Source organism: Anguilla rostrata, chromosome 11 (genome assembly GCF_018555375.3).
Source record: "Anguilla rostrata isolate EN2019 chromosome 11, ASM1855537v3, whole genome shotgun sequence".
NCBI classification, from domain to species: domain Eukaryota; kingdom Metazoa; phylum Chordata; class Actinopteri; order Anguilliformes; family Anguillidae; genus Anguilla; species Anguilla rostrata.
In genome coordinates, this window is record NC_057943.1 from 25,858,271 (window position 1) to 25,885,160 (window position 26,890).

The following is a 26,890-nucleotide window of genomic DNA, read 5'->3' on the forward strand; positions in this document are numbered from 1 at the left end:
GTGATTCTAAGTGAATGGTATCCTCCCAGTAGATTAACTTCATGTACCCACATTAGTAACTGGAAATTATGTCTGGAAGATATAAATATGAGAGATTAAACAGCCTGTCCTTTAACATCATAGAAGCACAAATGTCCCTGCAATCAAAAGGCTGTAAAAATAAATAGAAAATCCTGTTGGGGCGACGCTGACCGTTTAACCAGTGATAGAATTCTTTCTGCAAGTTCTGAGACAAAGCTGGAGACGGGCAGCGTGTAGCTGGATGAGATAGGCTATCTTTATTGTCAAAACACAAGAATGAAGGGGGGAAAAAGACACAGATTAGCCTTCCTGACAGTCGGGTGTTTGAAGCGTGTGCCAAAGTGCATTAGGCTGTTATTCCCGCCGCTAAGTGCTGGCAAATAGAAATCCCTGTGCACAGGAAAAGGCGAGACTTTTCTTTTTAATCAGCTGATAATGGGCCGCACTGTTCGTTTGCCCCCGTGCGCCCCTCCCTGCTCGCACGTTCACGGCACACTCGCCCAACGCACTCCACCCGGATGTGCACACGCACACACAAGTTTACCCGCGCGTTTAATGATGCCCATTGTGGCACTCTGTGCACAGACTGAATCACACAGACACGTCATTTAATGGACAGGAAGGGACATAGACATCCAGGGAGGATTTTAAAATAAAAAGATTATGAAACACACATATCCCTGCTTGCCACAGAGCCACCAGCACAAACACACAATCATTTTCATGTTCGAGACACACTTACACTGCCGTACTCTTATTCAATACTCTTGCACACACTCGCACATGGTTACCGTTTAGAATCACTCTCACACTCACTTAAAACACAATGCAGTCATTCACACACTCCTGAACACACCACACACAAACGCACACACGCACACACACACACTACCAAAACCCCCACAGCTGCAGATTTTGGCCCGTTGGAAGCAGGGCCAGCACCTTATCTGATGCTTTCACCTTTGACCTCTGATCTGGCCATTTCAGGACAGGAAGTCCCACCCTGGCCCGCCATTGTCTCGTCTTCTGCAGCATCAGTACAGACAGGTCAAGAACAAATGAAAAGAGACCCTCCATACAAATGTACATATGTGGAGTTTCCTGTGAATGCGGGACGTTTATCTGTACATTAGAGAAGGATCACGGTCATATTTCATTGGCTCCCTCCCACTATATTGTTTTAGGCACAGACTGGAGTATTTTGGGAAAAGGGTAACTCTGTGTAACATTATGTCAACCCTCAAATAAGGTCTCAAGCCACATAATAGAATATGCTCACACACACACACACACACACACACACACACACACACGCACACAGCTACCACCACCCTTCTTCTTCCTGGATTGATAACAGGGTGAGAGACAGTAGAAAGGAGGGTGGGGGGCTGGGGGGGGCGGTAGTCAGCTTTCCCTTTCTTCCTTTGCTACACCGCCCCCAACACCCCCCCCCCCCCCCCCACCCCCATCCCCACTACAGGAAGCAGGTTTTTCTCAGCTGCTGGAGATGAAGTCTGTGGAAGTCAACAGACACTTTCTCAAATGCCCAGTCTGGCTTTGCGTGAAACCATTTCTATGTCACATCAAACCAGAAAGAAATAAAAATAAGACCTAAAACCAATTAAATGAAGTCAACACTTTATTTTACAAGTTATAAAAGACATTTCTACAAGGTAAAAGCCCCACGGGAGAAAGCTTTGAATTAGACCTTTACGTCTCAATACCTGTTTGCTTCTGACAAAAGGATGAGGAAGGCATTTACTCTGGCCAGACGTACTGATTTTGGCGAAATTTCCACAGGGAGCAGCCGGGGGCTGAACTCAGGTGAATGGGGAACTGGGCTGAGGGGGGCACACTAACCCGGACAGGAAAGATCTCGTTTTCTGCGGTGTGGCTCAGCAGGAAACGCTGCTATTCACAGCACTGTACTCCCATCCTGAAGAGAGAAAGAGGGTGGGGAGGGGTGGAAGGGGGCAGGGAGGGGTGGTGGATGTGGTGGTTGGGGAGGGTGGGGGAGGGGGGTACATAAATGAAAACTAATAATGATTACATCAAATCAATTTCAAACACACAGAAGTTTTTTCCCCTTCCCTTGTTTTTTTTATTTAAAATTTTTTTTTTTTTTTAAAGGCCTAATTAAATATTTTGAATTTGTGCTCTCAGGAAAAGCCCATCAGTGGCACCCTGAATGTACCAGTGAAAGCATTCTTCTCTGATCTCTGTTGGTTGTGTTTTTCCTCTCAATGAGCTATCCTTGATCTCTGCCACTGGTAGGGTTGAGCCCAGCTCTCACCCTCCTCTGTGTCTTCCCTGCAGACAGGACTACGCAGCTCGCTGACTCCTGCCTCAAACACTCATTTTACACAGCCCATTTTGGGATGTGTAACATGTCTTCCCCCCCCCAGGATCTGAACACGGGTGTCCATGACTGATGCTTGATGCTCTCTTGTAAATACAGCACCGACTGAAAGAGGGTATATTGAGGACTATGAGAAGAAAAAGTCGCTACCACCCCATTCAGGACCGGCCTGTGGCATAAACGCTCTATGCGGTTGATTAGGGCCAGAACCGCTAGGGGGGGCCTCACAACCATGAGGGGGGGCCACACGATCCAATGTTTATCTAAGGTTAATAGCGTTATTTTCATATTTCGTTATTCACCGGAACTATACCCCCCCACAGCACGCACCCCGCTCATCAGAATCTAACAGCACCACCCCCACCCCGCTTACAGAATCCAGCAACACCACCCCCACCACCCCACCCCCACTGCACCCCGGTCGACGGACTTGTTTAGGGCCACCAAAATCCTAGGGCCAGCCCTGACCCCATTAACATCTTGTTTAAAGGGGATCTCAAGTGCTATGTGCTTCTTTGCTCAGCTAGGATCCATCCATATAAATATAATGATATTGTGTTTGGGTGTGTTTATATGCCTCTGTCTACATGGATAGTTCATGTGCTTGGGAATACGCTAATGAGATTAAATAAAATTTTGTCACTGTTTGAGGGGTGGGATGTGTGCACATGGGCGCATTATGTATCAGTGTGTACATAGTACGGGACACATAAAAACCCTAATGAGGAGAATGGGCCCTTCGGTCCAACTTGACTGGTTGTCATTTTCCCAACTGTCTAGTCCGCATTAAACACTGTGTCAGGGAGTGGCAATGAACACCCAAGTGGTCTTTGCTTATACTACATGACCTGGTAAGCTATTCCACTCAGTAAAAACAGGGTGGCTCCTTGAATGGACAGGCGCACGGAGAAGGTGCACAACGCATGACCAGGCTCAAAAACAGACTTACTTCAGAGCATAATTCCTGGTCTGGGATGCTGGTCACATTCATCCTGGGGACAAGATGCTTGGAGACTGAGTAAACCAGGTCCCATGTAAGGTAGAAACCTTGATCTCTTGCTCTACCTATATGATAGGATAAACAGATGGACACCTATTGATACTACTGTAGTTTAATGTGTAAGTACTGATCTGTGTGTGTGTGTGTTTGGGGTGTGGGTCTTTCCGGGAAATTACAGAAGTTAATGGCCTCAGCATAACATCTTGTCCTTTGCCCTCTCATTGCTGATTTATGGTGATGTAAATGTCTGAGTTGTCAGAAACCTGGAAATACGATTTTATTTGGAGGAAATCATTCTGATATTATTCTGTTCTTTTTTATTTCCCCCTTCACTCTCACATTGAGCCCTGAATCGTGTCGTTATCTCTCTAGGCATTCTCTGACTTAAAAAAATCCACACCATTGTTCTTTGGGGAGGTTTAAAAATAATACGCTGATAGAGCTCGTGCAGGGTGTTTCCAGCTTTAAGAGTTCTTCAGTGCACGGAGGTCAGGGGCTTAGTGTCCTCTGGTCCAGCGGCGAACAAAGGGAGGGGAGCTTACGAATGTCAGCGTGAGTCTGTGCCAGGGCTGTGGTGTCTCTTCTGCAGGAAGCCGCGGCAGAGAACGTGGGCTCAGTGTCAGGGGCCCTCACCTTTAATCTGAGCTAATTATAGACAGCAAATGTAACTGCAACACAAAAAAGAAAAAAGAAAACGAATGTGCCGTGGCGCTATGAACATGCAAGTGCAGGGAGGCTTGGAAAAGCGAAAAAACCCTAAATAACGTTTACTTTCATCTGTCGGTTCTTTATTGCGCACTTTCTGGGTAGCCTATACATGATTTCATAAAAACGTAAAGTAACATTATATAGCCTAAAGGTTTGTCAAACGGCTACTTCTATAATTATGATCGTTCACCTTGGCGGTGAATACTGTTACATAAATTAAGGGCTAATTATATACTTTTGAATGATCCATGGATTTGAAAAAACTTGATTATTAGCCATGCAAGTCATCTTTTTTGTCGCGGGCGCGCGCGATACATAGTACTGGTGGACAGAAAAGGAGGCGTGTGCGCCGCTGTCGGTTTTTTGCGCGCGCGCAGGAAGGGAGGGCAATCTCGTCCGGACACTAATAAGACCAATGGCTGGAGCGAAACGGTCAGGTTCGCACGGAGCCTCGACAGGAGACAGCAAGCAGGCGAAACTTCAGTGCTGCAGTGAACACTATGAGCTGGATAAACGAACTAATGGGATGACATTATTATTAGATGGAACGCGTAGAGGGATTTCCTCAGAGGAGTACAATAGCATAAGGTGGTCTGGAGGACTGCGCAGTGAACTAGTTCAAACCGTAAGAGAGCATGACCTGGTCGATTGCTGGATGTCTGTGAAACACCTGCTAATCCCTATAGAATCGTGCGGCGCACAATTTTGCCGGTATCAGAAGTTTAGTTTTGACATTATTGGTAGATTAAAGTGTGTTTCATTTGTGAGATTTCATCTGAAATGTCATCATGTGTGCCTTCAATTGTTTGTTGTTTGATTCATTTTATGCGATAAGTTAAATGTTTAAGTTAAACTAAAATTATAGTTGAATGGTTTTATCATTCTTGCCTGTGTTTTGATATAAATTAGCCTAGTACTGTAAATTGGCCTAATTTAAGACAGATTAAGACGTAGGCTACTTACAAGTTCACGTGCTACATGGGTGCAAAGTAACATTTAAATTTATTCATTAACCATTAATACGCCTATCTGATGTACTGAATTAACAATTACACAAAACAGCACTTGCCTTGCTGTTTAGAAATATAAGTATTCTGCGCAGCATTTACAACTTAATCCTAAAAATACTACTGCTGTTACAATACAGAAATACACTTATTTGTTGCTTTGATACGAGCGACGTGAGCTGGACGTGGAAAGCCTTTGTGGCTCTACTTATTCAGATGGCCACAGGTGCCCCAGACGGAGCTCGCGCTGCGGGCTAACCAGGTGGCTTGTCCCTTGGCACACAAAGCTTGCGCCAATGCCGCTGCCGAATTGGCTCAGCCTGGCACGGCTCGGTCTATTATCAATGTGCACATGGACATGGTTGTTGGCTGGTGCATGCGGGCCGGGCCCTGGCGCTGGCATTCGACCAAAGATGCGAAAGCTGACCCCGATGCCTTACAAGCACTTCGTCCCTAATTTTTCGGAGAACAATCTTGGCGCCAGTGGCAGAGCAGAAGGCAAAATCACACGAAACTCGGAACGATTCAACGAACTAGTTTGCAACTACAACCCGGACATCATATTCAAAGACGAGGAGAACACTAAGGCCGATAGATTCATGACAAAGGTAAGACAGAAGCAGTAGAATCTCACATAAATAATGTTTTCTCCCCTCCGTCGTAATTAATATCTCAATTTCTCATTGTAACGATATTAGAAATTGCAGTCAATGATTCACAGCTGTACGGTATATTACAAAGATTAACACGTTCCTTTTGACCCGTTAACAAAATAATTTTATGTAAGTGATTGTTGTAGACATTGTCCATTAATTTGTATTAAACGAATCAGTTATAAAGTTTCCTACTAATGCAAACATTCTGCAATGGGTCTCTGTTTTTGGAGTAGGCCTAAACGTTTCTTGGTGTTCACAATTTTTTCATCGTTGGGGTTGAGGTCCGAAACAACGAGTTATTCATTTGCCAAAATGTCTTGATTTTTTTTGTTTGTTTTGTATCAAATATTAAAAGTTATAGACCCACGTTTTGCCTTCTTCAACGTTTGTTTTTCTTATCAGTGTCTCAAGACATTCCGTTAACTGTACAAGGACGTAGGCTTCCTGTGAAAGCATCACCTCTTCGGTTACCCACTCCCTCTTGTTGGAAGTTCCCATGATATCTCACTGGGTTCAGCCAAGTTTAATTCCACTGTAATGTTATTAATTAACGATGGAAGTGGGTCGCACGTGCTAAATTTGCTATTTTTGTAGGTAACACATTAGCACCAAAATACAATTATCTCGACTTTTTTTTCCAATGCAAAGAGATAAACCCACACTCTCCTGAGTTGTTATTTTAATTCACAGCCTTTCCGACAATGATTCTCAGTTTGATGAAAATAGCATAATTTCATCCAATGCACACTCTCTTGGATATTGTAGGCTATTAAAAAAAAAAAAAAAAAAATGATCGCCTGGAGCGTTGTATCCTCGCCACACAGTTTAACGCTATTTTTCAGGAGAAATTCCCCCTTGATCGCTCCCTTTTAATCGTTAACCGAAGTCTTTGTAGTAGGGCAATAAAACGATTCCGGCACTGTAGTTCCACTTTCATGGTCTGTGTAGTTAATGGGTGGAACTTGGTAGGCGAGTCAAACAGACTCCAACGTCCATAGGTAAAGCCGTGCATACCTGGACCTTATCTGTCTTGAGCAACGCGGAGACCTCTTATGATGAAGTTGTAAAAGGAGCAATTTACATTGACAAAACATGCACTTGTTATTCTTAGTGTTTGTATTTTTTACTGGTCTCTTCATCAGAATGGAATTGTGAAACTCAAACAGACCTCATGGAACGTTTCTCGCGATAGGACCTCTGTCAAGATAGAAATATATGCATCCCAATAGGGTGGGCATAACCAGGTTCCTAACTATCGTCTCCTATGAGATATTAAGCACATTAACTCACATACATGTCATTTTAATAGCTCCTTGTGCAACCATGCTTAATAGTGTATTTTGACAAATTAGCTCTGTAATTAGTATTTTGATAGAAACAGAATGACACTGTGGCACTGACTCAGGTACAGTTACATATAATTGCAGGTGCTTTATTGCATGTCAGTCGTAGGTTCATTCAAAGGACATTAATTTCATAAAAATATAAATTCACACTGCATTTACCCAGCCCTGAGGAAATCCTTAGTGTTTTACTTTTTGAAGTTGCGAAAACCCATTATCAGAATGTTCACAATCAGCTGAAATGTGTACTCTGTTGGACTGTTAGATTTAATTTAATACAAATAATTGTGTTGTGTACAAAGCAACAAATGTTCTGTTTTTTCTCGGACAGCTGAAGAGGGTGCTGGACATTTACATTAATTCATTTAGAACCTGTACCATGAGCGTATACAATAAGATCAGATGAACGCCAGCAGCATAACTCGCCAAAATGGACTGTAACACAATAAAATACTAGTAAAAACATGTTATAAGGTTAATGAATATTAATACAAATAATAATAATATAATTATAATAATTATTATTATTATTATGATTAATAATAATAATAATAATAATAATAATAATAATAATAATAATAATAATAATGAATTGTGAATTGATGTTTATAGACCCACAGCAGATTGCTTAATGAACAGGGCTTTATCACACAACTCGGTCAGTCGAGCTGCTGCAGTGCACCTGAGTGGAAAGGGGCTTGGTGAAGTGAGCAGTGAAGCTGCTCTCTGCAGTCTGCTCACCTGGGTTTCAGCCTGTCTGTGTGCCGGGGGGACGGAGGCCAGGGTCACATAAGGTGACGTCTGATGCGCCCGGGATTAGAGGGAGGCGTGTTTTCTGTTGGAAATAACTCGGTTATTATTAGTTATTCTCTTAGCGTCTGCCCTTGTCCGGGGGCGAATGGCGTATGACATAGCTGATGGCCCACGTTATCCGTGCGATTTTCGGCCCAGGCCATTCGAGCCGGTCTCGGGGGCACAGCTGCTTCGGCTCTACCTGAGATACGAACCGGCAACCCCACCTCCCCACCGGCAGCGAGTCCAGCCTGCTCGGTGTTGCCGTAGGGACCAGTGCGAGGTGTGAGAGCGGTTTGAGACTAAGCCCTGTGATTGGCGTTATTTACGAGCAGGGAGCCCGGGCTCACGGTGGCAACACGAGCTATTCCCAGAAGATCGGGCAAGCAGCCGAGTGGACCTGTCACGTGACGTTGTGCAACTTTCCGGGACGTCCTTTCCGTGCCGATAATGCTGGCTTGCGATACATATGTATCGCATCTGTACGGGTGCGAGCGGGGTTTTTTTTAACGCGCCCGGTCCGAGGTGGGGTGTGTGTGTGCCTGCTGGTTTGAAAGGGGTCCTTTGTGGATCTGTCGTAGGCTCCTGCGGGGTCGCCTGTCCGAAATTCCCGCTTGCTGAAGTAATGGCACCGTCGGAAAAGCCCCCTATTGTAGTTGTGACAATGAAACGCCTCTGCGCCCTTCGGCGCGAGAGAAAAAGTCGCGGGGTTTGTTTTCGCTCCCTCCTTCTCTCTTTCTCGCTCCTGCTGTCACATTCCCCTCTGCCTGCCCGGACATTCCTTCCCTCTGCCCTCTCACTTCGCCCGGGGATGGCCTTTCCCCCAGCCTTTTCTCTCTCTCCCTCTTTCTCACCACTCTCTCTCCTCGCTGTCCCTCTCCCTCTCTCTCACATCCCTGTCTTTCCCTCTCTCTCTCCTCCCTCTGTTTCCCTCCCTCCCTCCCTCTGTCCCTCCTCCCAGTATTTGTATTTATTGCTGAACGTTCTGTCCTATCAGCAGTCAAATAGAGCAAAGCTGTTGATGTGTGTGCTTATGACATACCTGAGCCCTCGGACTCTGGTTGCCACATTTAGGGTCTGAAAAATCAGTTTCAGGATTAATCAGGAATAGCAGGAGAAATCATTCCCCCCCCCCGGGTCCATTTGCACCTTCTCCAAACCTTACAGCTGATATGGAAAAATACGGGAGGGTATTTAATGGTATAGTTCTGTTTGGGGGGGGGAGACTTGGGTGTGATGCCGATGAAGAGAGGATGCATGGAGCATCGTGAGAACAGTGGCACAGCGTCAGGAATTTCATCACAGTGAGTTCAGCGAAACATGCAAACCAGCAACCCGCTGCTGGAAAGCGGTCCTGATGCGGGGTGAAGCAGGATGTGGCTGCTAAAGCTGCCAACCAATCAGAACCCCCCCCCCCTCGGTTACAGTGTGGGGGTGAGGCAGAAACATCTGAACGCGCCGTACAGAAAACCCACAAGCCACGTGAAAGACAAGAAGAAAAGGGCAGCTAACTAAGCAGAGTTTATGTGAGTTTATGTGAGAGAGTATAATTGACTCTATCAGCAGCTCATTGTGGCTTGATGAACTGTCAGAAATTGTCCTGCCGAACAGCGCCGCTAACCGGCTATAGAGGCTCTGGGCTTAAGCTGCGATTGTTTTTTATGGGCTCTGAATGAACGGGGAAAGAACGCTCAGTGATGTCACAGTGGAGGAAGCGGCAGGAGTCAGAAATACGTCGGGTGCAGAGGTCAGATTCCATTTGCACACGCGTCTGCCATTCGCCTGAGGTGGGGCGGCATTCGCGGAACCTGGCTTGACTGAGAGCGTAGTGACAGGTCTGAGGGCATGGGGTAAGCTGACTGGAGAGGACAGGCGGGGTCCGCGTCTCTGCTCCCTCAGACCATGGCCTGCACACCCTGCGTATGTTCACCGGCTCCTTTGTGTTCGTCGAGCCTGCTGGGTCATCCCCATCCACATACAGTGAAGATCAGAGGATCTGGATGGAGTCTTTGCTACTCTTGCTCCAGAAGACCTCACTTCCTGTCATCTCAGCTCTGTCCAGCAGTTCTCCACTTCCAGGTAGCGACTGGTTAAGGTTGTGGTAGAAGCAGGGCTGTTCAGGTGACCCTCTCAGGGCAGTGATGTGGCCCGTGGCTGACCGTGCCAGTGACCCTGTGGCTGGCCGCCTTGCAGAGTGGCGCACGCTTGCCCATAGTGTCACCCATAGAGGGAGGGGGTCAGTTCCCCCTGCTGCAGAAGTGACTCCTCTGGTTGTTCAGGCTTCTGCAGGTCTACTTGTGGTAGCTGCGTTAGCAGCGTAGTCCTCCACTGCAGCTCAGTCTGCAGAGTGAAGAGGCACAGTGTTCAGCACACTAGTCTACTCCTTCAGCACACTGATCTCCTCATACAGCACATTAGTGTACTCACTCAGCACACTAGTCTACTCATTCAGCACAATAATATACTCATTCAGCACACTAGTCTACTCATTCAGCACACTAGTGTACTCATTCAGCACACTAATTTACTCATTCAGCACACTAATCTCCTCATACAGCACACAAATATACTTATTCAGCACACCTAGTGTACTCATTCAGCACACTGATCTACTCCTTCAGCATACTAGTCTACTCATTCAGCACACTAGTCTACTTATTCAGCACACTAGTCTACTCATTCAGCACACTAGTGTACTCATTCAGCACACTAATTCACTCATTCAGCACACTAATCTCCTCATACAGCACACTAATCTACTTATTCAGCACACCTAGTGTACTCATTCAGCATACTAGTCTACTCATACAGCACAATAATCTACTCTGTACTGAATTGGATACTATGAATAATGGAATTGGGATTCCATTTTAATAGCCACAACCCTTTGCTGGAGAATACAGTGGATTCTTTTTTAACAAGAATCCAGCACATTCTCCCGTCTACTGTTGCAGATGGGGGATAGTCTTATTGTTATGTTATTCTGTTGATGTATTCTAGTTCATTTCTTTATTAATTACTTTATTACTTTATCCTAATTCTGTTTGATGTTATATGGATCGATCACCACTTAGGTTCACAACAATGCAAATAAAAAAGGAAAAAACGACTGCTGAAAGAATTATTTGACTCATATTGTTAATGCTATTTATATGCATTACGCTACTGTAGTACATGTGTAAAACATGCATGTTCCTTTTCCCTCATCAGTGACAAGCCAACCAACTTTTACATCCTCTTACAAATCATGATCAGCACGAAAAACCGACCGCGTGCCATAGACGAATGTTTAAGGTGATTGCTGCATATCAGGCGTCTGCACAGTGTGTCACAGTGATGAAGGAACTGGTACGTCTGTAACTGAGAGGTCATGGAGTTCCGTCTGGGGCCAGCAGTGCAGTGCCTTTCAGCAGAAAGCTTAACCTGAATTGCTTTAGTAGCACCATTTGTGTTAAATATCCAGCGTTTAAAACATGACCTGTGGACAGTTACCCTGGAAAAAGGTTGTAATCATAATGCAATAGTAACAAAAGTTTCTACCTTGATCATGTGATTATTGGCTCAAGTCACGTGACCGTGCTCACTCGTGTGACTGTACAGTAAAATACTGTAGTCCTTTTGTGGAGCACATGTTGGAATACCCACATGCGGTTGATTTCCTCTTTACTAAGTCCTGTCCATTGATTAGGTGTCACACCACAAAATACATTTCATATGAAATAATTTTAATAATGGCACCAACGTGCCTTATATGAAATCATTGCCATTATCTCAAAGAGATTGGTTGTAATTTTAAACTGGTTTTTGCGATAACAAAACTGGTTTCGTGTGGAAGACAGAGTGAGTTGTAGGCTGTACGCTGCCTGACAAGTGGCATAAAGGTACAAAGCAGACGGAGAGGAGACAGGTGAAACAAAGATTACTCTGTACAAATGGCACTGGGCATGATGGAATGCACAAGCACGCACTCCAACCAATGCTGTCATTTATGCTCAGCGTTGTTCAGTAAGTAAGAGATGCCATCGATTGCTTGTTTGTAGTCTGGCCGTTTGGAGTGAAAGAGGAGTCTGCCTGTCGGCGGTGGGTCATCAGTGTTTGGGTGATCACTGGGCACGATGTTAAGTGCAGGCTTGTTAAGTGTGCAGAACATGTGAATGGCCTTCTTGCGGCAGAAAGTGACATCTGTGCCTCCCCAGGTTTCGGAGCTTGTCGCCTCCCCTCCTGCAGGTGCACCTGCTCTAATGTGGGTGTGGCTCTGATGTGGGTGTGGCTCTGGTGTGGGTGTGGCTTTGGGGGCTGCTGGCCGCCTCCTCCTGCTAAACCACAGCTCTAGTGTGCGGCTGCACCCTGCGGTCCCGTAGCGGATCCGGGGGATGGGCTTACGGACACAGCCTCCGTATTGGACTAAAATGAGAATGTTTTGGGTTCTGAATATGTAAAAAAAGAAATGAAATGGGTGAAATGGGTATGACCTCATACAGTGTTCCCCTCCCCTGCCTCAGCGTTGTAAGGACTGCCTGAACAGACTGGCCATCGCGGTGATGAACCAGTGGCCGGGGGTTCGACTGCGGGTGACCGAGGCGTGGGACGAGGACGGCCACCACCCCCCGAACTCCCTGCACTACGAGGGGCGCGCCGTCGACATCACCACCTCCGACCGCGACGCCAACAAGTACGGGCTCCTGGCCCAGATGGCGGTGGAGGCCGGGTTCGACTGGGTGCACTACGAGTCTAAATCCCACGTGCACTGCTCCGTCAAGGCTGGTGAGTGTCATGCTGTCCTGTCCCGTCTCGGGCTGAGAACGTATGTGTACCACCTGTGTGTGTGTGTGTGCGTGTGTGTGTGTGTGTGTGTGTGTGTTTGAGTGTGTGTGTGTGTGTGTGTGTGTGTGTGTGTGTGTTTGAGTGTGTGTGTGTGCGTGTGTGTGTGTGTGCGTGTGTGTGTGTTTGGGTGTGTGTGTGCGTGTGTGTGAGTGTGTGTGTGTGTGTGTTTGAGTGTGTGTGTGTGTGTGTGCATGTGTGTCTGTGCGTGCGTGCATGTGTGTCTGTGCGTGCATGCATGTTTTATTTTGACACATTTAGATGGCAGTTTTGTTATTTAATGCAATAAAAAAAAATTCTAATTGTTGTAAAATTTGAATTTCATGTGAATTTGATCAAATTTTTATTCCTATCTCTCCCTCCTGCCCTCTCTCCCCCCCCCCACCCCCCAGATCACTCGGTTACCGTGGAGAAGGGGGGCTGTTTCCCGGGGTGGGTGCGGGTGAGCACGGTGGACGGGGAGCAGAGGACCATGTCCTCCCTGCGTCCCGGTGAGGAGGTCCTGGCGCTGTCCGAATCCGGGCAGGTGGTGCCCAGTCGCGTGCTGCTCTTCCTGCACCGGGACCCTGGCCTCCGCGCCCGCTTCCTCACCGTGGAAACCGAGGGCGGCGGGCGGCTGTCGCTCACGCCTTCCCACCTGCTCTTCCTGGCGCCGAACCGCACGCTGGACCGGGCCCGGTACCAGGCCCAGTTCGCCAGCCGGGCGCGGCCGGGCCACTACGTGCTGGTGCGGGGGAAGGGCGGCGGGGTGCGGCCGTCCCGGATCGTCTCGGTGGCCCGGACGGAAGGGAGGGGCGTGTACGCCCCGTTGACGGTGCACGGCACCCTCTTTGTGGGCGGAGTTCTGGCCTCCAGCTACGCCTTAGTGGAGGACCATTGGCTGGCGCACTGGGCCTTTTCCCCGCTCAGGCTGCTGATGCCCCTCCCACAGCCGGGAGGGAGGGGCAAAAGCCACGCCCCCTATCCGACTGACCGCACCGTATGGGGCGACTGGGCGAACCAGACCCCCGCTGGCCCAGGGTTACACGGGGGTTCCTACAGCCCGGGAAGTTGGGCGGTTCCTCTGCGGCAGGGTGGGGGCGGGGCTAGCGGTGACTGTGTGCCGGACACCAGCCGGGCGGTGCACTGGTACGCCAGCCTGCTCCACGCCCTGGGGCGCCTCCTTCTGGACCCCGAGAGCTTCCACTCTTAAGGCCCCCGCCAAGCCCCCTGCACCGGTGACTCGCTGAAGCTCATGAAACATGACCAGAACTTTCCCAGAGCTCTGAGATTTAGCCCCACCCAGCGGTGGACAATGTTCACTCTCTCCTTCACCGTGCTAACCCCCCCATTAAATACAGGATACAGGAAGTTCATACTCAAAATTCTGTTCCTTTTCTTTGCTGTATCTTTTCTGTACCCACGTGCACATTGTATTTGCATAGCCTTGCAAAGATACACAGAGTTGGCACATCTGAGCTTGAATCAAAGTCTCAAACAGCGCCTGGGGAAGAAACATTATCATACTGATGGTTAAACTGTACAGACACTGCATAAAACTAGTCACTCAAGCTCCAGTTTTCAGCCTGTGGCCCTGGAAGGCAATAGTGATCACACTAATCACACTGACATTAATTAGTTTCATATTTCAAAAACAGGTCTTCCATTTCTCACTTTATCTATTGACCAAATAATATTGTGCCTTATTATTAACATAAAACAGTAAGTGCCTTATACATGTATTTATTTGACACTATAAACTAAAACAATGAAATGGTATGACATTTAAAATCTGCTTTTTAAAAAGAAATGTTCTAAAGAGATGAGGAAAATGAATTATGGGCTAGTACCACAAATGCTTTATTTTTGTACCTTTGGAATCATAATATATAAATATTAAATGTATCAATTTATATTAATTATTCTGTTAATGTTATGTGTCATATCAGTGCTCTTTAAGGTGTCATTAAAACAAACAATAATAATAATTTAATTGTTTTTGTAAAGAAACTCCTGTTGTGTTCATCTGTGATTGGTCGATTTTTGTTTTGATTGGGTTGATTTGAGGAGTTTGCGCTGTTTCAGGTACTGCTTGGTAGTGCGTGGTATCATTGCAAGGATATTGTTAAAAAATATTGTAAAGGTCACCTTGCTAGAACAGGGTGGTGCAGTGGGTGGCGCTGTTTCCTCAGTGCTACCTCACAGCAGGTAAGTCCTTGGGTCCAGTTCAGGCCGGGGCCTTTCTGTGTGGAGTGTGCATGTTCTCCCCGTGTCCGCGTGGGTTTCGTCCATTACTCCGGTTACCTCCCGCAGTCCAAACACATGCAGGTTAGAGTTGGGAGTTGAGTCTAAATTGCCACTAGGTATGAGTGTGTGAGTGAACGGTGTGTGTGTTCTGCAATGGACTGGCGAACTGTCCAGGGTATATTCCTGCCTCTCGCCCAATGCATTCTGGGATAGAAAAAGTATGCGTGTTGCCTCCTTTCCCATCAGTATTTCTTGGGGGAGGGGCTTCAGCCAATAACTGCTTGGTATCTAATATTCATATAATGTCAGCCCCAAATTATGTTCGATGCCTTGTGGAACAGTCAGTAAGAATGCACTGAAGTCAGGGAATCACAGTATCATAGAATAACTAGAGTTATGTGGCATGAGATACACTTGGTTACTGTCTCCAATTACGGTGTTCACATCCATTCAGCTCGAATGCACTCTGCAAAACTGTAGCAATGTAGGCTCCTGGCTCTGTAGCAATGTGGAACTTATGAATTCTTCTCGCAAAATTTGCTTCACATTCAAGGTCTCCTCAAGGACATTGTGGATGCCCAAAGAGGCTCAACGGTGTTTGGGAGAGTGTGCTAGTGCATGTGTTGTGTGTGTTTGTGTGTGTGTGTGAGAGAGAGAATTTGAATATCAGTGTACATGATCCTGTCCCTGACAGAAATTTAATTTCATTTATCTTTTTTCTTTGTGCAGCAGACTCCCACACACACATCTGTTTTTTTAAGGGGGGGGGGTCATGGTCTCTGATATACATTTTTACATCCTGCCCATTAGCACAATTGGATATTTAACAAAGATATGCCTTTCTTAACTTTGCTCAAGGCTACCATGGAGAATAGAAAAGAATAGAACTGTATCTCCCCTATTCTACACTATTACTTTCATTGCTGTGCCTTGGAATTATGGTGAAGTCTTCAGGTACTGGAGCTCTAAGTAGAAGGTTCAGGGTTTGAATCCTGTGCAGAGCAGGGCCTTGGTATCCTTGAACAGCAACAGAACACAAAATATCATTTTCAACATGGTTTTACTGCACACCAGTCCTGCTGCTTTTGTAACGTCTCAAGATGCATTTTCTCTGTTGTGGATTGTAGATCATCTGTGATGGGGCAGGTGGAAAGTGTGTGTGTGTGCATGTGCGTGTGTGTGTTGTTGGGGGGTGGGGGGGTTAAGTATCACAGGAACTAACTGGACCAAACTTCAGCTGTCCCATAAATATTTTGGCACAGGAGGGCATACTTTGTGCTATGTCACATGCTTATGCCAAGAGTCAAAATAAAATATATAACCAATCATTTCCTGTTTAACGAAATAGCTGCAATAAGGGGGAATTTCAATCCACAGGTTCCTGAAGTTTTGTTGAATGAGCAGTCACAGGTTTGGGCCAGTTTCAGTGTTTCTGTGTGAAGCCACTGGCTGTGCAGGCAGACGGCATGGCGAGGGTTAATCTGCTCGGGGAAATGCAGCTGAAAAAGTGGTTAATGAGAAACCAGGATCAGCCATTACCGTTTCATTCACTGCCTCATCCCGCCCCCTCCTCCTCCCTCTTTAGCTTAAATGTGGCTTTAGCCTAGTCTTGAAATGTATGGCCAGTACACCTGAACTTCATTTTTTAAATATTTTTAAAAAATCTTGACATTAACACTAATTTAGCTAATCTACTTCCAGTAATTTGCATGCATTGTTCACAGTGCTGCTTTCTAGTTTTGGTTTCTGAACCAAACCAAGCCTGGCACAGTGGTGCAGTGGGTAGCACTGTCACCTCACAGTGCTGGGCTGGGTTTGAATCCCGGCCTGGGCTGTGTGGAGTTCGCATGTACTCCCTGTGTCTGTGTGGGTTTGCAGGTAGGCCAATTGGAGACTCTAAATTGCCCATAGGTTTTGAGTGTGTGAGTGAATGGTAAGTGTGTGTCCTGTGATAGATTGGTGACCTGTCCAGGGTGTATTCCTGCCTCTTTCCCAATGCACGCAGGGATAGGCTCCCCCCCTGACCCTCACCAGGGTAAGTGGATATATAATATATGGATGGGTAAATGACAGGATATGTCTAGATATCGACTGGCTATCTTCTACTTCCCCCTAGTGGAAGGCCCACGTATGGTCACAACAGACGTTCTGACGCACAGAACTGCTTTAACCATCTGCTCGCACTCTGATAAGCATTGACACGAAAGTTAATTTCACATCGTTTCCAACTTACAGCGTATGAAGCGCTCGATTGCATCTGATGCGTCCGGGAAACTGAGCAACAGCAATTTTGAAAACTCGAGAGACATGATTTGGCGAAAACGTTTGTTTTTGTCACGTCACGTGAGACAGATGGCTGGTGCCACAGGAACATTTCTGTGAGCCTCACGGTTAGGTGAGTTTCTTATCTAGCTATAGCCTATATCCTAGCTACTCTCCGATAGCCCGCGCATTGACTATAGAATCGCGAATAGCACAAGAATGTTTGTTGTAAATGCTGATTACTTAAGCAGTTTATCAGTAGCCTTGTAGACAATCCCGTGGGACGCCCTCTAGTCGCCGGCATTACCACTCCCAACGTAGTAGTTTACGCTAAGTAGCCTACGGTATCCATAAATCGCGTGCACTAGCCTATTCCTACTTTTAAATCCTGAAATGGAAAGGAAATATGACAGCCGCTGCCATCATAAGTAATGGTCGCTGGCAAACTTTGATTTTGGAGACCCGTTAAATAGAAGTAGTGGAGGGAAGGTCGCGTGTTTTATCTTCCTAGTCAGGTGTACGAGTTAAAAAACACGTAATGGTGTCATTACCAAAAGAAAGTGATCCATTTGTATGATTATCTCGTTGGCTTCCACAGTTCGGTTGAAACCAAACGGGCAGTTGGGGATTTCAAAGCCATTTGCGGAACACAGCCCTGAGTCTTCGCATTAGTCTCCCTTTGTCAGTGTAAATAATGAACAAGACTGTGTCCTCTCTCTCTCCCCCTTTTCAAACCTGAGGAAGGGAAGAACCTGGTCAAATCCAATGGGGTCAGTTTCACAGATTTCTCCAGGGAGGACCAGCAGGTAATAAACTCTTTCCAGGATGGAAGATGGGCTGTGGCGACAGACAACAGAGCCACCTATCTGTGATGAATGCAAATGCAAAGGGAGAACCAATGGCCATTTGTTTTTGTAATAATAATCACCTCATCATAATGGAAGACGGTCTTATACAGATTGGTGTACAAGGCTTCTATGATAAGGCTAATATAATGTATGACATATCATAAGCGTTGCTAGAACAAGTTCATGTGCACAGAGAAGCAAGTAATATATCTGTCTGAAAAACAGTCGTAAGATACATGCAGCCAAAGTTGTCATAATGATACAGGTAAGATTGCGTATCGTTATCCATAAAATCTGTGAAAAAAGAAAATAAACATTACTTTCTAATAGGATAAATTTCCTACAGCTAAGTAACTTCATGTTTGAATTAAAACAAATTACAGACTTCGCCATTCAGGATTGGAATTTAACCAGCATGACTAAGTATAGAAAATTCGATTCCCTCCAGTTCCATTTCCTTTGATTGAATTACGCTGCTACATACGTCTGAGCATCTTTTTTACGTAACGCTGTAACCGAGTCTTATCTCTGACCCGAACGTGTCTTCATCTTCTAAGCAGCTTCGTTACTGTGAATAAATCATTTATAAGCCTGTTCTCGACTTTTTAAAAATGTTTTAACACTTTGTTGCACTTTCTCATTACATTACATTACATTACAGGCATTTGGCAGACGCTTTTATCCAGAGCGACGTACAACAAAGTGTATAACCATAACCAGGAACAAGTATGTCGAAAACCCTAGAGAGAAGTACCGTTCCAAGTGCAGGGAACAACCGCTTAGTTCAACTTGGACCCTGAAGGTTAAACTGATTAACATTAACACAAACGAGAACAGTAACAATGCAGTCTATGCAAAAATACAAGCAGTAGTTAAGACAAGTGCGTTAACTAAGTCACCTACGAAACGGCTACCTAGTTACAACCCTAAGCTTAGTCAATTAAGAGATTACAGGGAGGTAGGGAGGGATGGGGAGAGGTGCAGCCTGAAGAGGTGAGTCTTCAGTCGTCGCTTGAAGTGGGTCAGTGTCTCAGCTGTTCTGACCTCCACGGGGAGGTCATTCCACCATCGTGGGGCCAGAACAGACAGGAGATGTGTTCGGGAAGCGCAGGTGCGAAGAGGGGGAGGTGCCAGGCGTCCTGAGGTAACAGAACGGAGGGGTCTGGCTGGCATGTAGGGTTTGAAGATCTTGTGGAGGTATGCTGGGGCTGATCCCTTGACTGCCTGGTATGCTAGGACCAATGTTTTAAATTTGATGCGAGCTATAACAGGCAGCCAGTGGAGGGTAGTGAGCAGGGGAGTGACGTGGGAGTGTCTGGGGAGGTTGAAGACCAGACGAGCTGTAGCATTCTGAATGAGTTGCAGGGGTCTGATGGCAGATGCCGGTAGTCCAGCCAGAAGAGAGTTGCAGTAGTCCAGGCGGGATAGTACCATTGCTTGGACCAGGAGCTGGGTTGAGTAGGTGGTGAGAAAGGGGCGGATTCTCCGGATGTTATACAGGAAAAATCTGCACGCCCGGCTTACTGCTGCGATGTTCAGCAACATTTTAGCTGTATTTTGCGTCATTTATGAGACAACCTGACACATAGCAGTTTTTTGTACTCTAAATGACATTATACTATAATTCTATATTACTGGAGTTTATTTTGGTCAATCTAATGTATAGCCTACAATGCATTATAAACACAGCAGTGTTTAATCAAACGTGACATCGTCTATTAACTATCATAAAGTGCCTCCTTCGCCCACGTCCCCAAAATTATGCTGTGACCCCATTTCCTCCGAATATGTGAGCGGGACAGAGTCTGGTAGTTATGTGTAATGTGTAAAGGAAGAGTTAAAATACGCGGAGTGATACATCATCGGGTTTACGCTGGACAGTGTACTAACGACAGATCCAACTTAGTCCTAAGGAATGGACATTGAACCACTTAAAATTGCAGTTTTAATTGGTCCTCGCAATGAAATCGCTGGCTTTTAATTGGTCACTATTATCATAAGGCGGAAGTTGGGAATTATTTCAGTTTTTCTTGTGCTCCTTCCTGATAGAGATAATGACGGTAGTGTACCTTAATGTAAGTTGTTTTATTATGTAGCAACAAGCAAGGCATGTTCAGTGTTCTATTTCATATTTATTTTGGATTTGACGACTTCGTAAAGGAAACGCACGTCCAATATTACCATTTGTTTTATCCCAGTGCCTATTCTATCAGTATCTTATGCTCGTGTACGCAAAGAAATGCCTCGACTACAGGCACCATAGAATAAGCGTAGCAATTGGGACACGTTATGATGTTTGGTATGTGTAAATGTGACAGCAATATTATTTTTTCGGTTACTTGGCAATGTAATGAGTTGGTATTGTTGGTATGAATTGATACAAGAGAGAAATATATATTAATATTAACATGCATGAATTATTCCTACAATTTATCTGCGTCATTACGCCAGACACAGAGTTCAGCTATGTATATTGCCTACTGCCTATGGCCATGACTGAGCTTTTGAATTATTCATACACGTTTATGAATATTCATTAGTGCTTGGTCGCTCAGATCACAGGTCACAGTCCTCTTCTGGTGCGGGGAGAATACCAAATGTTTTGGCCTAATTGAATATTAACTTATTCTCTAGGTGCCCAAGAGAGTAACTGGAGGCATATTGCATCCTTTTCCGTTCGTTCTGTCGTCATTTAATTTCGACGATTTTTCTGAACTTCAGACATTGTTATATTACAGGTAATTTGTGATACCCCACTTAATGGCTTCGAAATAAATTTGATTCTGGTTGATTATGTGTTTGTTTTAATGTGTTTTTTTTGTGACGTGTCTAGTTCGACCAAAACAATACAGCAAGAAATGCAGTGTCAACGTTTTATAACAAAGATTTAAATATTTCAGAATGCCTACAATATGATAACAAGGTAATACACACACTGTAAACACAGAGATGAAAAATAAATATGAAAATAATCTTTTTCTTCATTATAAACTTATGTATCATTAAAAATACATTAAAAGTAATAAAGACAAATTTAGGATAGGAAAGGGTGTTGTAGAAATGTGGAACTTAATACCAACCCCTTCCATCATTTGTAATAGTTGCTGGAAATTGCCCAGCCCTATGCTACACCTTACTAGCAGTGTTTAATTTGTCATCTTTTGGATGAGAGGTGAACCCAAGGTCCTAACTTGCTGTGGTGATTAAAGATACAGATAAAGGCATTTATCGAAGGGGTAGTTTTTCCCGGTGCCAAAACCAAATTCGCTGTCTGGCCACTAAATCATCCTTAAGTTTAATTGTTGTATTAATACCTCCTGGGGGATCCTGCCCTTCACCTTGACTTTAGTGGGGTGAGCGTTCTGGTGTAAAATGGCTGCTGTACATCACCCAGGTAGGTTCAACATAATGCTGTTCATTGAGGTGGGGGTCCTGCCCTTCACTGTAAAGTGTTCATGAGATCATGAGATGAAGTGTGCTATATAAATCCAATCCATATATTATATAATCCAGCATACATTCAAAGGGTAATTGGCTGCAACACCAAGAATGTGATATACATGTTTTAATGTGCATGCAGTCCACCCCATGTGGGTACAACTGTGAGACAATTAGAAAATGAGACTTAGTGAGCCCTGTGGTAATAATAGAACCAATGCCATTAGAATGGTTGCCATTAGAAGCCCAGCCACAGTCCATTTTATGAAGACCAATCATAGTGTCTCTCTGATCTGCAACTTCCCCAGACTCGTTACTCCCTTTATCATCTCCCTCCACTGGCTACCCATATTGGATCACATTTAAGCAGCGAAATGGACAGCTCTGTAATATCTTTAAAATATTATAAGTATGTACACACCAACCAGACCTATCCATTCAGCTCCCTCTGCACCTCTAGGAGCCCCCAACAACACCCCCCCCCCCCCCACTTACTTGTACTTCCAGGTCACGTCTCCTATCTCTTTTTGGTACACAGCAGAATTCATAGTTCCTTCAATAATGGCAAGTTGTCCAGGTCCCGAGGCAGCAAAGCATCCCTTCATCATTACACTACCACCATGTTTGACTGTTGGTATGATGTTCTTACTGTGAAATGCTGTATTTGTTCTATGCTAGACATAATGGGAACTGTGTTTTTTTTTTAATGTTCCACTTTTGCCTCATCTGTCCATAGAACATTCAATGTAAAGGGTTATTGTTCTATGGACATCCAGGTGCTTTTTTGCAAATGTGAGACGAACATTGATGGTTAGCAGTGGTTTCTGCCTTGCTACTCTCCCATGAATCCCATTTGTGCCCAGTCTTTTTCTTATTGTGGAGTCATGAACACTGACCTTAGCCGAGGATACAAAGGCCTTCAGTTCTTTGGATTTTCTTCTGGGACCTTTTGTGACTTACTGGATGAGTTATTGCTGTGTCTTTAGAGAAAATTAGGCAGGCTGGCCACTGCTGGGAAGATTCACCACTGTTCCAAGTGTTCTCCATTTGGAGATAATGCTCTAACTGTGGTTCGGTGGAGTCTCAGAGCCTTAAAAATGGCTTTATAACCCTTTCCAGACTGATAAATTTCACCAACTTTTTTTCTCATCTCCTCTGAAATTTACTTTGATCGTGGCATAGTGTGCTTGTAGAAACTTTGATGGTGAGGTATTACTTGTACACATAGGTGATATGGGTGTTTAATTACGGGATGTAGCACAGTGGGTAAGGAACTGGGCTTGTAACCAAAAGGTCGCAGGTTCGATTCCCGGGTAAGGACACTGCCGTTGTACCCTTGAGCAAGGTACTTAACCGGAATTGCTTCAGTGTATATCCAGCTGTATAAAAGTTGTGTAAGTCGCTCTGGATAAGAGCGTCTGCTAAATGCCTGTAATGTAATTACTTTTCCATTGAATAAATTAAATTTAAAAAAAATGTTTTGTGTTTACTGTTTTCCTTTCTCTAATATTACATCTTGTCTAAGATCTGAAACCATTCAGGGTAACAATTATTTAATCATAGATGAAAGGAAGGACAGTGGCAAATAATTTTTCAAGGCACTGTAGGTTATATGTCTAGTGGTACTTTCTTTAGTTACAATAAAACAAAAGTGTGATTTGTTGGTTTAACATAACACATATTGATTATGAATACCCTCTGTGCCTTCTTGGTGGTACCACATTTTTGTAGTCCTGACAGTTACACTGATGTTCTCCACTTAGGTATGCCACTCTGGATAAGAGCATTTGCTAAGTGATTGCAATGTACTGTTTTGATGTCTAGCCAAGGGCAAGGGCACTATGGTATTGAAAAAGTCAGTGCACCTTGTATGGGAGGAAACATTGGTGCTTTGCTCCTTAGTAGTGAGACCTTTTAGATATATTTGTGCAAACCATGGGTCTCAATAAACACAAGCCATATCTGTGACATTTGGAGATTTGGTCTAATGTCTGTATAAGAAAATTCCATATGTAATTGATAGGAGACTCAACTATCATGCATATCCAGTCTCATATTACTCTCATTTTTCAGACTGTGTTTGCCAGGGTATCTATGATATCTCATGAAAGCTATTTTAGGATTTATTCCAACATGAGAAATCAGGAAACCAATTTCATCACAGATTGCTTCAATTCTTAATTACCTTGCTCAGAATGTTAAACAGCACTTATGTATGCATGGACTAAAATTGGTTTGTTTGCATGTGTGTGGGTGCACGTGCGCACACACACCCACACATACACATACACACAACACTCACACACAAATGGTGTAATTAACAAATACATAGTAAATTCGCTTGACTAAAGCCGTGGGTGCGAATGAAATGTTTTTCACGTTTACCTATTGTATAAAAAAATGGCAGTATCCACTGACAAAAAATTAATTCGAAATCATATTTTGTTCTGTGGATTGACAAAGATATTTTATAAAATAATTTCAAACAAGAAAAACTGTTAATGTGTCATTTTGTTGTTAAGGCTGTGGTGTGGGGGTGCCTATAGGGGGTCTTTTAATTTTTTTTTAAATTAACCATTGCAGCACATTTATTTTATGGTTTCATCTAGATATCTAATTACCTTCAAAACCACAATCTGAAATAATAAAATCCTCCTCTGAAGAAAATCTCTGAAAATCTGTTAGTGTTTTTCAGTGGTGGTGGGACTTCTTGGTTTTCAACCTCTGTGGAGTGCAGTTATGGTGGCTTTTCTTTTTATATTATTAGATTATTATACGGTCCTCATTGACAGCATTTCAGCCACGATTATACGGGCAAATTTATGCACATCAACTCGCTATACCATCGACAGGTCACTCAAAATTGCTACGAGAAAAGCTCCTTTAAAGCTTCAACAGGGCGAGCGAACATAGACAAATCAAAGTATACGCCCAGAGTCCCGCCTCAATCTTGGCGGGAGCAATGAAATCACAGATCTGCGTTATGCGACCAATGATATCGCGAGTTTTTGGTAGTTCCTGTGTCCCATTCTGGGACCAGAACATGGATCATAAGCTCAACATCTTGGTGTATGTATTCTTCCTCGAGTTTCACAACATTCAGTACGGTTTCCCGAACGAAAAAAGAACTAACGGAATTAGTAAATTGACATGAAATATTTGTGAACTTGAGAAGTGGATTCGTATGACTTAGATACGGTTTGCATTCTTTGTTTGCTGTTCAGATTAGAGAATTATTTTTTGTTGTGATGAGAGCGTGTGTTCGAATAAAAAAGTGGCGCCCATGGGAGTTAATTTCTCCGTGGTTGAAAATGGCTTCCCTTACCTACCTTCTCTCCCTCTTCATTGCTCCAATCCCCACACTTCTGTTCAAATTACATTTGTAGGAAACTACACAGACAGTGTTGGTTAGACAACTTTATACTTTTTGCAGTATAGACCAGTAAGACCATTTTCCTGCAACAATATCTGGAAAGCTAACATTTGCTAACTAACGTTAGCTCACACCACAGTTTTCGTTGCCAACGCGTTAGCAAGCTTGCTAACTAGAAGGAGCAAGTCTCACTCGTGGATGAGTTCAGAATGGAAGTCATCTAGTGTGTGACCAGAGCATAAATAAAGTTGGTAACATCAAGACCCGGAATATTGTTTAATACAATCTGTCGCCTGTGATCTCATTGGAATCTACCGCGGATGAGTACTTTACTCTGGACTAACAAAAAAAAAAGTATCGGACGCAACGTTTGTGTAACGTTAGCGTAAACCACAACTGCTCTTGAAAACCTGCCGGACATAGCTGCAGCTAGGAACCTATCTGGGACATCGAGATCAGAGATTGCGGCGCTCTAAGACCTGTTCGGATTGTAACGTTACCATGTAAAGGATTTACGTCTGGGACATTATACTTATTAATGAGTTGTTGGCTAAATGCTTAGCTAGCTAGCCACCCACTGAGCACTTACCTGCTCATCATACATATTTTAGCTGGCTCGGTAGCAAGCTGTAGCTACACAAATGAAAGTCGTAACGTTACAAGAAATTTGTTTCAGGAGGATTGCTCTGATGTACGAAAACATTTGGATCGCACTCTGAGAGGTGAGTTAAACAAAAAAATTGTATCTGCGACAGTTTATCTTGGTGCGTCGTTGCTGTTCGTACTGGATAACCAAAATGAGCAATGCACTTGAGTTTAAAATATGAGCTTGCCAGAATTTAAAGTGCGTGTATATTCCGACTAGCTTGAAGCTAACGTTAGCTAACCTGATTCAAAAGAGCTGTGTAAACACAAATGTGTTGTAAAGGTGGGTGCAAAGTGTTACAAAGTGTAGTTTTCAAAGTAGCTAACTTACTACATTGCCATGAATTGGTTTATTTATGGGCACGGTTCTGTTTGTCATGGCCGGGAAGGTGGCTTACCTAGCTAGCCAACATTAGTAGCTAGCTAAATTGGCTTAACGTTAGCTACAATTTAGCTTGCCTTGTAGCTAGCTTCCACAAGCTAACTGTGACAGCTGTGACCAACTTTTAAACATCATCGGTGTTTGTATTATGCGGCAAGTTCGGTTGCGAACTTCAGGTGTCCGACAAGATACTGTTTTAGCTCGGCTTGTTATCTGGGCTAGCTGGCGTTTAAACCTAAACCCCGTCTGATGCGTTTTAAGAATTCGCAACTAGTCGTTGATTCATAAGCTACGCTAGCGAGCATTATAGCTTGGCTAAGTTGTGTTGTTAATATGAACTCACTGACCATAACCTTGACCACAAAGATCCCCTCCCACGCTTTGGTTATTTAGCTAGCCAGCCAAGTCGATAAACTAGTTAACCGATTTGCAATTACTTTGTTTTCTAGCTAGTCTACGTGACAAGTTTAAGTTATGCTGAAATGAAAACAACATTTGGTTCAGAGAATTGGCGTTCATCTAAGTTTATTAGTTGAGTAGCTACACAGCTTTGGTTAACTTAACATGAATTGCTCTCACCTTGATGGACTGCAGGTAACATTAGAGTAATGTTGGGTTGCTACTGTTAAAACATCACCTTTCCATTTTAAGCTATCTCGTTGAACTAGCTAAATCTTTTGGTCTCACCTTAAGCTTGTTAATCAACATCTAAACTAGCTAGTCGGCAATTTTAGTTGATTGGAAACAATATTGTAGCTTCCTGGCAAGATAGTTTGTATCGTCCTAACAGATTCAGATTGCAGCCTTTGGCTACAGGAGTATTACCAACTAGTCTAACGCTAGCTTGATGGCCAAGTAAGTAAGCTGGTTAACTGACGTAAGCTAAATGTGGAGTAGTAGAATGTGGTGTTCTAGCTGTTAGATAAGCTAGAATCTAACGTTAGACTAGATATGTTGCCATTAATAATTGTAACTTGGCTAACGTCATTTGTACTCGACATTTTATTTA

General features: G+C 44.3%; 2 protein-coding genes and 1 long non-coding RNA gene across 3 annotated transcripts in view; all 3 read left to right on the forward strand.

The window, feature by feature from the left end:
* The first annotated feature begins 4,486 nt into the window (after positions 1 to 4,486).
* Positions 4,487 to 14,696, forward strand: dhh (desert hedgehog signaling molecule). Its single transcript, XM_064299022.1, has 3 exons — positions 4,487 to 5,703; positions 12,389 to 12,650; positions 13,100 to 14,696. Exons 1-3 carry the CDS (start codon positions 5,392 to 5,394, stop codon positions 13,897 to 13,899), a joined length of 1,374 nt encoding a protein of 457 aa, XP_064155092.1. The 5' UTR covers positions 4,487 to 5,391; the 3' UTR covers positions 13,900 to 14,696.
* A 2,287-nt stretch (positions 14,697 to 16,983) lies between these two features.
* Positions 16,984 to 20,839, forward strand: LOC135234419 (uncharacterized). Its single transcript, XR_010324105.1, has 2 exons — positions 16,984 to 17,328; positions 17,936 to 20,839. It is a non-coding gene; the product is annotated as an uncharacterized LOC135234419 (long non-coding RNA).
* A 3,688-nt stretch (positions 20,840 to 24,527) lies between these two features.
* Positions 24,528 to 26,890, forward strand: part of kmt2d (lysine (K)-specific methyltransferase 2D) — a 45,767-nt gene continuing 43,404 nt past the window's right edge. Inside the window, exon 1 of the mRNA XM_064299023.1 lies at positions 24,528 to 25,576. The gene's annotated coding sequence lies outside the window, so the exon portion shown is untranslated. The remainder of the gene's footprint in view (positions 25,577 to 26,890) is intronic.